At 39.6% G+C, this 12698-nt stretch overlaps 1 protein-coding gene across 1 annotated transcript; it reads left to right on the top strand.

Moving 5' to 3' along the window:
* The first annotated feature begins 200 nt into the window (after nt 1-200).
* On the top strand, nt 201-12439 carry LOC134805282 (integrator complex subunit 14). Its single transcript, XM_063778597.1, has 10 exons — nt 201-486; nt 571-725; nt 927-1062; nt 2760-2869; nt 3506-3698; nt 4273-4370; nt 4647-4742; nt 5378-5564; nt 9543-9691; nt 11892-12439. Exons 1-10 carry the CDS (start codon nt 300-302, stop codon nt 12126-12128), a joined length of 1548 nt encoding a protein of 515 aa, XP_063634667.1. The 5' UTR covers nt 201-299; the 3' UTR covers nt 12129-12439.
* The last annotated feature ends 259 nt before the right edge of the window (nt 12440-12698 follow it).

The following is a 12698-nucleotide window of genomic DNA, read 5'->3' as shown; positions in this document are numbered from 1 at the left end:
TTAATTGAATATAAAATTAATAATTTTACACAAGAGTTTTCAAAACACGTCTTGCCGCCATAAGGGGTTTTTTTTTTCGTGTATTTTCATTTAATCCGTGGCGATTTTAAGTATAGCTTAAATAGAGCGGTTTTATAAACGTCGAAAGTGACATTTTGTTTGACAACTCCCTACCTCACTCATAAACAAAGCTTGATTTGTACGATTATGAGTTAGCATTCGTCAAACATGCGTTATTATACTTATTATATACACACCGGTTTCCATATATAATTAGGAATTTTAAATTTACAGTAAAAATGCCGACGGTAATTCTACTGGACGTGTCCTTGTCCATGTCCCGTACGATGCCCACATTAGACCCCATCGAAAATCATACCCGGCTTACAGTTGCCACTGCAGCTATCAATTCATTTTTGGATTTTCTAAGTGTTCACTCAAGACTAGAGTACGTCGCTTTGGTTACATTCTCTTCCATATGCGAAGGTAATGAATTAAATCATAAATGGCGTTAGTTTAACCTTAAGGTTTTAAGATATCGAATAATAAAAATGTGCGGTTTTGTTTTAGTGGCCGTTCCATTCACTCGAGAGTTTGAGAATATTCGCAACAAACTGCCACTCCTAGAAGAGGGCGATAAAACATGCCTGGACTCAGCTTTGTCTGGAGTCAGTCAGCTTATTCTTAGTGAGTGGGGATACCAGACGCCCATGCAAATCATATTGGTAAGTATGATTGTCAGGCAGGACGATTAGACTTAGCAAATAAAATGACACAGTTTAAAAATGAGCTAGATGCAAATCACCCTTTTGTTGTTTAATCAATACTTTTATTAATGTTTTTATGCAGTTGTATAATAATGTTGAACAGTCCTTCCTGCTCTATTGTTACACATATACTAATGACTTGTTTCATTTTGTGTACAGATAACTGATGGCAGTATAGGCTCAGGTCCAATTGGTAGGAGTAGAGCCATACAAAACCTGCCCCTGCCAGCACCATATCCTGTCAGGATTCACATTTTGCCTATCGTCTCACCTGTTGATCCCTGTTTGCAGCATGGTAATGATATAACATTTTTTAATTATGACAATCAGGGCCCAGTTTTATAAAGTTACAAGTTACAAGTTTACAGGCGTTTACTGGCAACACTTGCTCCGTTTTTTACAATTTGCGTTTTATAAAAGTACTGTGTTACAATTTTACAGGTTACAGGTACAAGTGCCTGTAGGTCAACCATAGACGAAAATACGGGAGTTTAATAGTTTTAAACTCATAATCGAACAAGCGTTTTATAAAAATATTGTAAATTACAAGTGTAGATTGGTACACTTGTAACAAAAACGGACATACGTCTTGAGTCCTGTAATTCTTAATTTTTAATTAAAATTATTAGTTTTCTGAGCGATTTTAATCTTTACTCTTTATTGTTAGGCACCAACGCCAACGATTTTGCCAGGGCATGCATATTTTTCCATGCACTGACCTCATCAGTTTTTGTTAATGTATCTGAAGTATATAGTAAATAGGAAATAAAGTGACAATATGTTTGATATTGATTTTATTGATGATATCGTTTTATTTTATCTACTAGGAAACGGAAAAGGATTGGTGCCGATATTTGTCGTTGATTTATTAGCATTCGTCTGTTTATTTAAGTATAGTGCATTCACATTATGGTAAAGTGTACTATTCATAATTTTCGATACACAGCGTACTTATCTTTGAGCCGCTACCGAAGCGATACATTTTATAATGTAATGTGAAACAGTATTTATTTACTTATTAGGTAAATATTTCATGAAATCTAACTTAATCTGAATCTGAAAACGGCCCGAAAAGTATATCCTTGGCATCGAACACCGCTCTCAACCACTCGATTTTTCCTTAATTTCTGGGCATTTTTCCAATAATTAATATTTTACAGCAAACAATAACACAGCTTACACAGCATTTAGTAGAGCACAGAGTATCTATGACAGACTTTTTTTTTAAATAGTGATGTCCTTCACACCTGTAGATTTCACATGTAATCGAGATTGACCGTGGTTCTTTACAACTGTAATTATCTATGTGTATTTATAAAACACCTGTAGCCGTTCACAGTGCATTACAGGTGCCTGTCGCCTGTACTCTTGTAACCTGTAACTTGTAACTTTATAAAACTGGGCCCAGACATCTTCTTTCACACCTTAATCCCATACCGCAGTGAACATGTTAAAATAAAATACAAGTAATGTCACACAGTGACAATGTCATTGCCAATAAAATAAATAAAAAAGCTATTTATTTCTGGGTAACAGAATACAATATAAAATATTTGTACTTAATCTAAGATACATATATCTTAAATTAATATTTAAAAAAATACAATTTTTACAGTCTTGGGCCGTCTTCTTTTCCTTTTTCCATCTGGACCTTCCCAGGCTGGCACTTGTAAGGTCCACCTCTCATTCATTGCCATTAATCATTTTAAATGCTGGCATGCCAAGTTTACACTGTCTTGGCACTCTTGGCTTTAAATAAATGATCAAAATAAACATTGCTTACATGTTTTGTCAGTGGTTCCTGAACTTGTGTGGTGACTGAGCCTCTATTTATGGAAAAATAAATATTTGTATGTCTCAGAGCCTTTGGAATTTTTGAATGCCAGCAAATGAAGGGCTTATAGTTCTCATTACTGATAGAAATAAGACATAATAATTTTTTGATTTATATTTGTAAATGAACACTAATCATTCTATTAATTTGTTTCACAGCAATGCCACTTTACCAGAAAATTGTGGATTTGGCTACTTCTGCTAATAATTCAAGTGGAAATGTCAGTCGAGGATCAGTTTATTGCCTAGACCAACTTTCAGTGGCCAGTGTAAGTTTTTATCTGTTAGTATTATGTACAATTCCCATTAACCTAGCCACACTGAAGAACACCTTTATTAATGCCAAAGGATCTTTTATACATAGAGTACATAGTCTGTACTGTGGTGGCTTGCCACAAAGTACATCACGGTTCTTTTTGAATTGTAAAACCACACATGGTCATATGCACAACTGCCAATTACATAACAGTATTTTCAAATGCGTAACAGAGCTTCAAGTTCCTATAACTTTCAATGCAAATGTGTGACAGCACTTCAAATTCCAATAACTCACATCATGTCTGCTCCGGCCTGATCCTGCCTGTGTATATTGTAAATAAGAGATGAACTACCATTATCATTTGTTCCTTCCTCTTTGTTTAACCCTTTTCGAGGCCGCACCAACTACAAGGTTTTTCCAAAAAATGCAAATATATTAAAATGTATGCAGCTTTGATGATTCATTTAATGATAAGTAACTTTTCCCGAAAGACCAATCGAATATGAACCTTAAATCGGATTCCTAAGGTTGAAATTCTATTGGCGAGTATGTGGTCGCTAGGTGCACTATGCCTGGAAAAGGGTTAATACCTACGAGTATATAGTGTTCGAGAATGTCTATTTATTTAGTTTGACATGTGACGCAGGCGGTGAACGCGATGACGCGGCTGTGCGAGCAGCACTACCAGGTGTTCTCGTGCACGCTGAAGTGCGGGCAGCTCGCGGCACGTGTCCAGTTGTTCCCCGAGCCACACCCCGCCGTGCACGAAGGCTACGCCGCCACCTACACGCTCTCCAACGAGATCAACATTATGGGGTTCATGCACGTTAGCGAACTGGGTGAGTGTAGCTTACGTGTGACGCAGGCGGGACGCGCAATGACGGGGCTGTGCGAGCAGCACTGCCAGATCAATATTATCCTCCTAAGGCTCAAGGACCTACCGATGGGACTTATTAAATTCGTTGAAATTTAAATCGTTTGCAATTGCAACAGAGCTGCATAGATTTCTTTGGTTTCTTACGATTTTTGAACAAAACAAAATCGACTTTATTTCTCACACTATGGGTTCAAATTTCACTGGCAAATATTTTTTTTTTTTTGTACGGCTTATGCTTAGGAGGTTATGGGATTGTATATTAGCGAGTTTGACACATGGCAAAAGGTACTAAAAATTCGACTAGACAACTAAGTTACCACAAGTCATAGTGTACAGGATAGTGTGTAGGTAGGTGTAGTGGATAGGATAAAGAGGAGGGTCTATTTAATACCTCAACTTAATTTACAGCTATATTATTATGCACTGTTTTACGCGCCTTAATATCTTTATTATCTTCTTTGTGTATGTTATAACTTTACAATTTTGTAAAAATATATATTTTTAATCCAAGTAATTCATGATATGCATTGTCACAGGTACTCCGATAGCAGTAAGCAAGCATCTAGTGGTGCCGCAAGCTCAAAACGGAAACTCTTCCAACAGAGAAAATTACGGCGCCAAAACCCCAATAAAGGTCTGTTTGATAATTAAATTACGGCGCCAAAACCCCAATAAAGGTCTGTTTGATAATTAAATTACGGCGCCAAAACCCCAATAAAGGTCTGTTTGATAATTAAATATAGAAGGTAGTAATCACAAATAATTAAAGAAAGAGCCTCAGGTGAATTTAATCCTAATTACGAAGCCTAACACTTCCCCCGTCAAATTATGGGCCCTAATTCCCTATGGCAGTTGATTTTTATATGTATTTTATATGTAGTAGCTGTCACGTAAAATGTGTATTGCACAGGACGGGTCGAGCATGGACGGCAGTTCACCGGATGAAGAAGTGTTGGACCCCAGCAAGATGCCTAATTTCTGCGTTCTACTCCATGGAGCGCTCAAGGTACCTCGCATAAACATACATCCAACATTTTCAATAGGTACCTAACAGCGATTGTAAGTGCATAGTTGATTCTCTAATTGATTCTACACACTATAAGAATATATGTTAAATAATGAGCAATCAAAAATTTATGTAGAAGCAAGAAGCATTTTCGTCTTTTCTCAACAAGCGTAAGTCAATGTATTATGCTGCTGCGCGGTAAATCATGTTCATAGGGGACTGTAGATAAGAGGTTTAACGCGATCTTTAGAAAGGACCTAACCATATAAGTTAGTTCTATTAAATAGTTTACACCACAAAACAAGAAGCCTTTCAAGATTGCATACAGTCATTCTGGTTTTATATGTAACTTTCGTGCAGGGGCCGAATACCGGTATATTTTTCATACAAATTAACCGGTATTCAATTTTGGTATCTTGGTTGTTTATGTATATTTATGCACTTAATTTAGCTAATCTGATCAATCATTATCCTTACACCTAAATACTATTCTATAATATCAAAGAAATAATGTGAAAGCTATGAGACATTTTGATTTTTAGTTATGTATACCGGTAACAGTCCCTGCTTTAATTCGTACTGAAGTAGTAATTTCCAATCCAAGCCAGACCAAATAAAAATGAAGCTATGTGTAGGTGGAGAACATGGCGGCAATAGTAGAGCTGGGCGGCGACTGGTGGGGCGCGCTGGTGGCGTGGAACGAGGCGTCGCGCTCGCGGCGCTCGTGCCTGCTGCTGTGCGTGCTGCGGCCCGGCGCCTCCGCCGCGCCCTGGCTCGGCCCGCTCGACCAGCTGGGCACGTGCGACGAGAACACCCCGCCATGTAACTATACATGTATACATTACACATGCAGTCAGCAGCTAATCTTGTTAAGCGGCTCGCTTGTGATCAAAATGAAATCAACATTTATTGTTATGATAATTAAAGGCATGGGCACACATGAGGTTTGTGAGTGCTTCGTCATACGCACTTCTTAACCCCCTATATGTCAGTATGAAATTGTGTCACACCACCGTGGTACCAACCGCAACTGCGTATGTAGCTATAAGTGTGTGCAGATCATTTTGACCGAACTTATTGTCTTGTCATCTTATAATAATAGAGTTAAAACTGGCTAGTAATTGCTCAACTCTGAATGCAGCTTTAATTTTTCTATAGGTTCGCTTCTGTTTGGGGTTTTGTGCAGGCCGAAAACACGCCGATACATGAGGAAATTTTAGGTCCTGTTCATCATTCAAACCTATTAGGTTCTATATATCTATAGCCATATAACATAAAACTACCCAAATTAACGACGTTCACGTAAAATCGTAACGAAACGTAAGATGCCTACATCAGGACAATAAGACCAAAACTAGTGGAGCAAATGTTAAATATTAACGCATTTTCATATGCGACACAATGTGCGGTGCACCGAAACGGCGTGCTCGTTAAATTGCGCTGCTAATTCAATGGTTTTGTTCTGATGTTGGCTCTGCCTTTGTGATGTCGTCGGTTGGAAGAAACAATGCACTCGCTAAGTGAATAAAGTGTCGTTGTGCATGTGGTTATGAAAACAAAATTATGCTTTCTGCCATTTTTAATCAGTAGTAAACGTGGTGAAATTATGCAAAATGTTTGTAATGAAAAGTTTAAAAGTCTAACAAAGATGCAAGGTAGATGGGCCGAATATTCAGTAATTATTCGGCATTGGGCATTAATTCCAATGTTCGTATTCGGCTGAGTTATTCGCAAATATTTTTATAATATTAACAAATATATTTTTTTTTCGTATGTTTTTCTTGTTGCAACCGGATAATATGAATTTGCAACAATAAGAATTTTGTTTGCAATGAAAAGTGTATACACGGGGGCATGCTTCAAGGCTATTTATTAAAGCTGGCGGATAAAAAAAAAGAAAACAAGCGAATAGCATTTTCCAAAACATAAAAACACGTATTAATGATAAGATAACGGGCATAGTAAACCATTAAAAGTAGAACTTTGAAATTTTAAACATTTTTTAAATTGTACAATGTGTCCGTGGATGATATTCAGTGGACACAAGCAGGTTTGCCAATCCGTCACGGAGGCATTGGGGTGCGGCGTGTGGGGGACGTTAGCCTGCCGGCCTTCTTGGCGTCGGCCCATGGGGTTGCTGACCTAGTTGCTAAAATGTTATCATTAAATGGCGACGGGGTAAGTATACCGCATGTGGCCGACGCTGTGAGGCAGTGGTTGGCTATCAACCCAGGTGCGTCCGTCCCGGAGAACCCAAGACTCCAGCGCCCGTGGGACGATGTAGGGTGTAAGGCCACCTTGGACGGTCTGATTGGGAACGCTTCGGGTGTGGCGCAAGGCTTCTGGCAGTGGCGCGGCCAGAATCAGGGGCTTGGCTGCAGGCGTTACCCTCCCCTCAACTGGGTACGTTACTCGACGGTGACTCGTTGCGGGTATATTTTCGTCCCTTTTGCGGTGGAAACGGCGGGCTGATGGGGTGCTGACGCGAAACAATTTGTGCGTGACATAGGCCGTCGACTCAGGCAAAAGGGAGAGGATCCCTGCTCCGAATCGTTTCTGGTAAAGAGGCTGTCCATAGCCATCCAGCGGGGTAATGCCGTGAGTATTATGGGCACTTTTGCACCGGAAGGAACGGGTTTGACGAATAGTTACTTTCGTAATTATTTAAGATGTTCCTATGTATTGTTTCATTTTTTAATTGTAAAAATGAGGTTTAATATTTTTACGCTGTAAAGTTACGGGTGGAAGTTAGACAATAATATACCATCTTATAGCTTACACAAACAAAACAATATCATTTCATAAGTGAATAAGTCGCAAAATATTTTAAAAGGATCATCCGACAGGTAACTTCATGCACTTGCAAACGTCTCTACTGTTCACGTAGGCGTAGTGATATTATTTGATTATTAATTATGCATATTAATAGCATGTGTTTGGGCACGCGGCAGATACGTAGGTATCTAGCTAAGTGGCTTGCTTTGTGTGGGCTCCGTTGTATCGATCTGATGAGATTAATTATGCGGACGTGCATAATAGGGCGCCAACGATGGCGATGACGTGACGTGAACGCGAATTATTAACACTAGTTTTTACCCGCGGTTTTTCCGCGTAGAACATATTAATCGCATTGGGATTAGTTATAATACTTATAATTAATTATAACAAGATTATTGATGTAATAATTCCAAATGAGGGGGAGGAATATTGATCTCGCGAAACGAAATTTTATTGACAATCTCGTATCCACGCAGTAGAAAGTGTGATTCCATCAATAACTCCGAGGTAAAGTAAGGACGCTAACCACAAAGAATTTCATACATTAACCCGCCTGTCTCTATTGCACGCGCATAATTATATTGCTGTCGCGCACCCACAGTGGCATTGACACACATGGTCTTCAAAAACAAACTTACTAATATGATTAAGTATGTAATTAAAAACTAGGGGCGCTTATTCATTAAGACAGCAGGCTTTGTCTCTATCCATCAAACACAAATGTTAAATAAAGTAGTGTTAGACCAAGAAAAGTCTGTAACGATTTTGATAGCACACGCAGTGCAAGTGTTGTTTTAACCGTCAATCTTCTATGAAATATGACGTATAAATAACACTTGCACAGCGTATGCTATCAAAATCGTTGCAGACTTTTCTTAGTATAGACTAAGCAGAAGTAGACTTAGAATCTAACAGATACCTAAAGATATTATCTTTGTGTGTCTGTTATACACAACACGTAAATTTAAATGCCTATCTGATTTTTTTAATTGCTGTCTATGTACTCGTATACCGCCGGGGAATTGACAATAGCCTTAATTGCATAATTCGATCACTCTTCAGTTCGCTTCAATCAGTGTCGTTTGCGGAAAAATGGACGGCGGGAAATCGAGTGTCGGTTAACCTATTTACATGTGTAATTTGGATTTTATGCCTAACGAGTTCAATAAAACTACCATTTTAAATATTTATACCAACAATACCTACAATTCATTTGTAGAAGTGGATTTAAGTATAGTTTGCCGATATTTCTTTCTGTTTTATTCTAATCTTAGTAATCTTGCAACTGCACTTGGACCCGTTTCACATTATTGCATGTTTAATTGTAAGTACCATCGCCCACACTGTTAACTGTACATCGTTGATGCCTTTTGCCTTATGCCTTTTGTAATAAGGTCCACCTAACCAGACACCTAAGGCAGAATGCAGTTTTGTTTCTTTTCAACCGACGAAAAAAAAAAACGGAGGAGGTTCTCAAGTCGACGCGTATATATATATATATTTTTTTTATGTATGACCACGCATAACTTTTTACAGAGGTGTTCGATTTTTAAAAATAAAGGAATGTCTCCTTTAAGTAAAATGAGCCAACTTAAGGATTTAAGGTAGTTTCCCTCCAGGGCCCGACTTATTTTTCCACACTGTATAATATGAAAATTAGTTCAGATGTAAGATAATGACTAATGAGAAATACAATAGAATGAGTTACAAGCTCAGGAATTTCATAGCGCGTACAAGTTTGTGTTAACAGCCAATAGGGATGTTTCCTGTACTTAAAATAAATTATTTCAAACCGTGCACGAAATATAGCACCAGATAATTATTAGAAAAACATAGTTAACAGCTATTTTTAAACACAATTTGTATTTAATAAATCGGATTGAAATATAAAAAGTAGGTGAGTTTACCGTGCCGTCACTACATTAGTTTTCATATAAATTCCATATTAGCGAATCGTTTTGACAGTTCTAATAAAGAAGCTGATTTGACTAGTAGGAATGTAGCCTATTGTATGTTTATCAGCGGAGACGTACCCGGTGCGGTCGTGGCGCTCCTACAGCGGCGGCGGCGCGGGCTGCGCGTGGGCGCGGCCGCACGCGCTGCTCGCCGACGTGCAGAAGGTGCTGCGACACGCGCGCAAGCTGCCCGACAAGACGCAGCACCTCTACAAGGTAACACTTGAGATTCCCTCACATATGTCGACGCGGAATCGGCAAAATCCGATAGGAAAAAGCTTTTCTCCAATATGCTCGGAAATGTTCACCTTATTGTAGCAAAAATAGCACGGGAAGTTCTTTGTTATTGTCAACTCTAATTTTAAAAAATCAAACTATCGCTGTCCTGTTCTAGCGGACGGGAAGTAAAAAAAAAACAACAGTAATAGTTGTAACACACTATCGCACCGCACCAAGGTCATTGTGCGACGCACCCATAAGCAAGAGCGAGAAATCGATATCTCTTTCTCGCTCTTACTTATCGGTGCGTCGCACAATGACCTTGGTGCGGTGCGATAGTGTGTTACGGCCATAATAACGTATTAAGCCCCACATTCACACTCCTACCTTGTAGTCCGCCTCGTTGGGTAGGATTGTGTATGGGGGTTGCAGACTACGAGCCGTCCTACCGTTTAGCCGTTTGTAGGACGGCTCGTAGTCCGCAACCCCCATACACAATCCTACCCAACGAGGCGGACTACAAGGTAGGAGTGTGAATGCGGGGCTTTACTGTAGTGTTTTTTACTTTTTAAAAATAAAAAAAGCAAACAGCCAATTATTATTGCCGCGAGCCGCGTCTACACGACGCGATCAGCTATCATTTCAAGCTATAGGATAGAGTGAGATAGTAACATAAACGACCTTACTTGTCTCGTTCTTACAAGACCGTTGTGCACGTGTATGATCGTGCGAATACTGCTTAATAAAATCAAAGATTATTTTTATATTTTTTTAAAGATCTCATCCGTGTTCATAAAGCTTATATAGTTTGTCAAAAGACTTTCTCATTTCAAACATAGACAGAGAGAATCTTAAAGGATATAACCAAACGGAGACGCCATGTATATAATTTTCGGTACAAAATAATCTGCCGTTTTTTGCGGGGGAGGGGCACATCAAATGTATACGTAACGTCAAAAGAACCATGTCAAATAAACGTCAGTCCATACATGTGATTGACATGTGGTTGACCATTGGCCGCCTATTTTCGACAGAGGGGAACGCCTGTTAATGACCACCCCGTTTGGTTATATTCTCTAAGCAGAGAATCATACTATCTTTGTCTTACACTCGTACTAGCACCCAAAAGAAAAGGATGGGTATAGTTTTCCTGGTTCTTACTGACTGACAAATTGATTTTAACCAACTATATTGCACAATTATATTGAATGAACGAATATTGAATGGTACTGAATGACACAATAAGTTTGTGCCTTTAATTTTTTTAAATTAATTAAAATGGGAAATTGTTTTTGACGTTTTGGATGTGAAGGTTCGATATAATTATTATTTTACCTTATTTCCTCGCATGTTTGGAGAAAAGCACTATATATACCTCGTCAGGATAAGCAATTCGTGGATTCGTCTTCTTTGTCAAAATCGAAACTCATCCACGAATTGCCCTTTCCCGGCCTCTGCAATAATGTACTATTATGTCCGCGCAATAACTGCGAAAAAGTCGTTCGACTCGGCTCGCATCGGCCGGCGCCTCCCGACGCGTCGACGGCTTTTTCGCTTGTTGTGCGGACATAAAGCTTTTTCCTATCGGATTTTGCAGAATGCGCGTCGATATATCTGGGGAGACCCTTGACCAGCGCTGACCCTCCAAATCTCTTCATAGCGATTACCTAATAGCAATCAGTTCGTGATTGTATAAGATGGAAATTCTAAGATAAAACCGTGTCTTGTAGTTCGACAGCTGAAACAGATGGCGCTGTACTACGCCGTATGTTTTTTTGGTCACTGGATTATCGACAACTTTTGACAGTCAGATTTACCTCGTAACGTATGAGGCGTGCAGCGACATCTACTTCAGCTGTCTGATTTGGGGGACGATTTTTTCTTAGACTAAGTAAGTATAAATTAGGTAATAAAGTTTTGCTAATAAGTTATCATTATTACACGACTGCCCAAAAAAAAGAGTGTATTTTTATACATTATTGATTTGCTTCTACGGTTGACGTCGTCCGCGACGTCATGTTTTATAGAAGTGTTACTGTATTCCCATTCAATGTGACGTGTACACAGACTACGGTGACTAATTTAGGATAAGTTCGCCCTTGTACTAAATTTAATGTTCTATCTGATGTACCTGTATTCCTCTCTTCCGTGCAATAAAGTGTTACTTACTTACTAATTAAGGCCTAAATTGTTACAGGAACTGAACCGACTGCGCCGCGCCGCGATCTCGCTAGGCTTCTCCGAGCTGCTGGCGTGCGTGGGCGCCGCGCTGGAGCGCGAGTGCGCCGCGCTGCCCGCCGGCGCGCCGCCCGAGTGCGCGCTGCAGCTCGCGCACGCCGCCGCCGCCCTGCGCGACCCGCGCACAGCTCTGGACGTCAAGCACACCCTGCAGCCGCTGGCCAGCAACTTCACTGTCACCTCTATGCCACATTAACAACTCGTACGAAACTTTTGGAATAGCTGGCTGCCACGAGACCGTTACGCGGCTCTTGGCGTCAAACGTAACCTGCATCCAGTAGCCAGTCATAGTTTCAGCCAATTTGAAAAATGTAGACGCCAGGGTCGATTTCCACATTATGCCACATCAACAACTTGTGCATAATTTTTGGTACATCTGGCTTATGCGGCGGCCGCAGCACGCGATGTTAGGCATTGGAAGATTTTTAAGTGAAGTCACTGGTTGCTATCTGCATCAGTTACCTATTGAACTTTTGTACAACATTCTAATAAAGTAATATAAGTTTGCCAAGTTTTTTTATTAATTTGCACATGATTGCAATATTTGCAACCATACAGGGCGTTTTTGTTATGTCTGACCATACTCTGAGGGGTGCATTATGTACCTAGGCCATACTGAATAACTTTTACTATGGGGCCGACCCAGAATGTCATTATGATTTGCCGAACTTTTTACCATTTTGGGGTTGACCCAATAGAAAAAAATATACATAAGTACTTTATATTTTCAGGGCATTAGTTCTGACATATGCCCTGAACTTTAAAA

Source organism: Cydia splendana, chromosome Z (assembly GCF_910591565.1).
Source record: "Cydia splendana chromosome Z, ilCydSple1.2, whole genome shotgun sequence".
Classification (NCBI taxonomy): Eukaryota; Metazoa; Arthropoda; class Insecta; order Lepidoptera; family Tortricidae; genus Cydia; species Cydia splendana.
The sequence above is the reverse complement of the archived record's forward strand: the minus strand, read 5'-3'. Positions and strand labels throughout refer to the sequence as shown.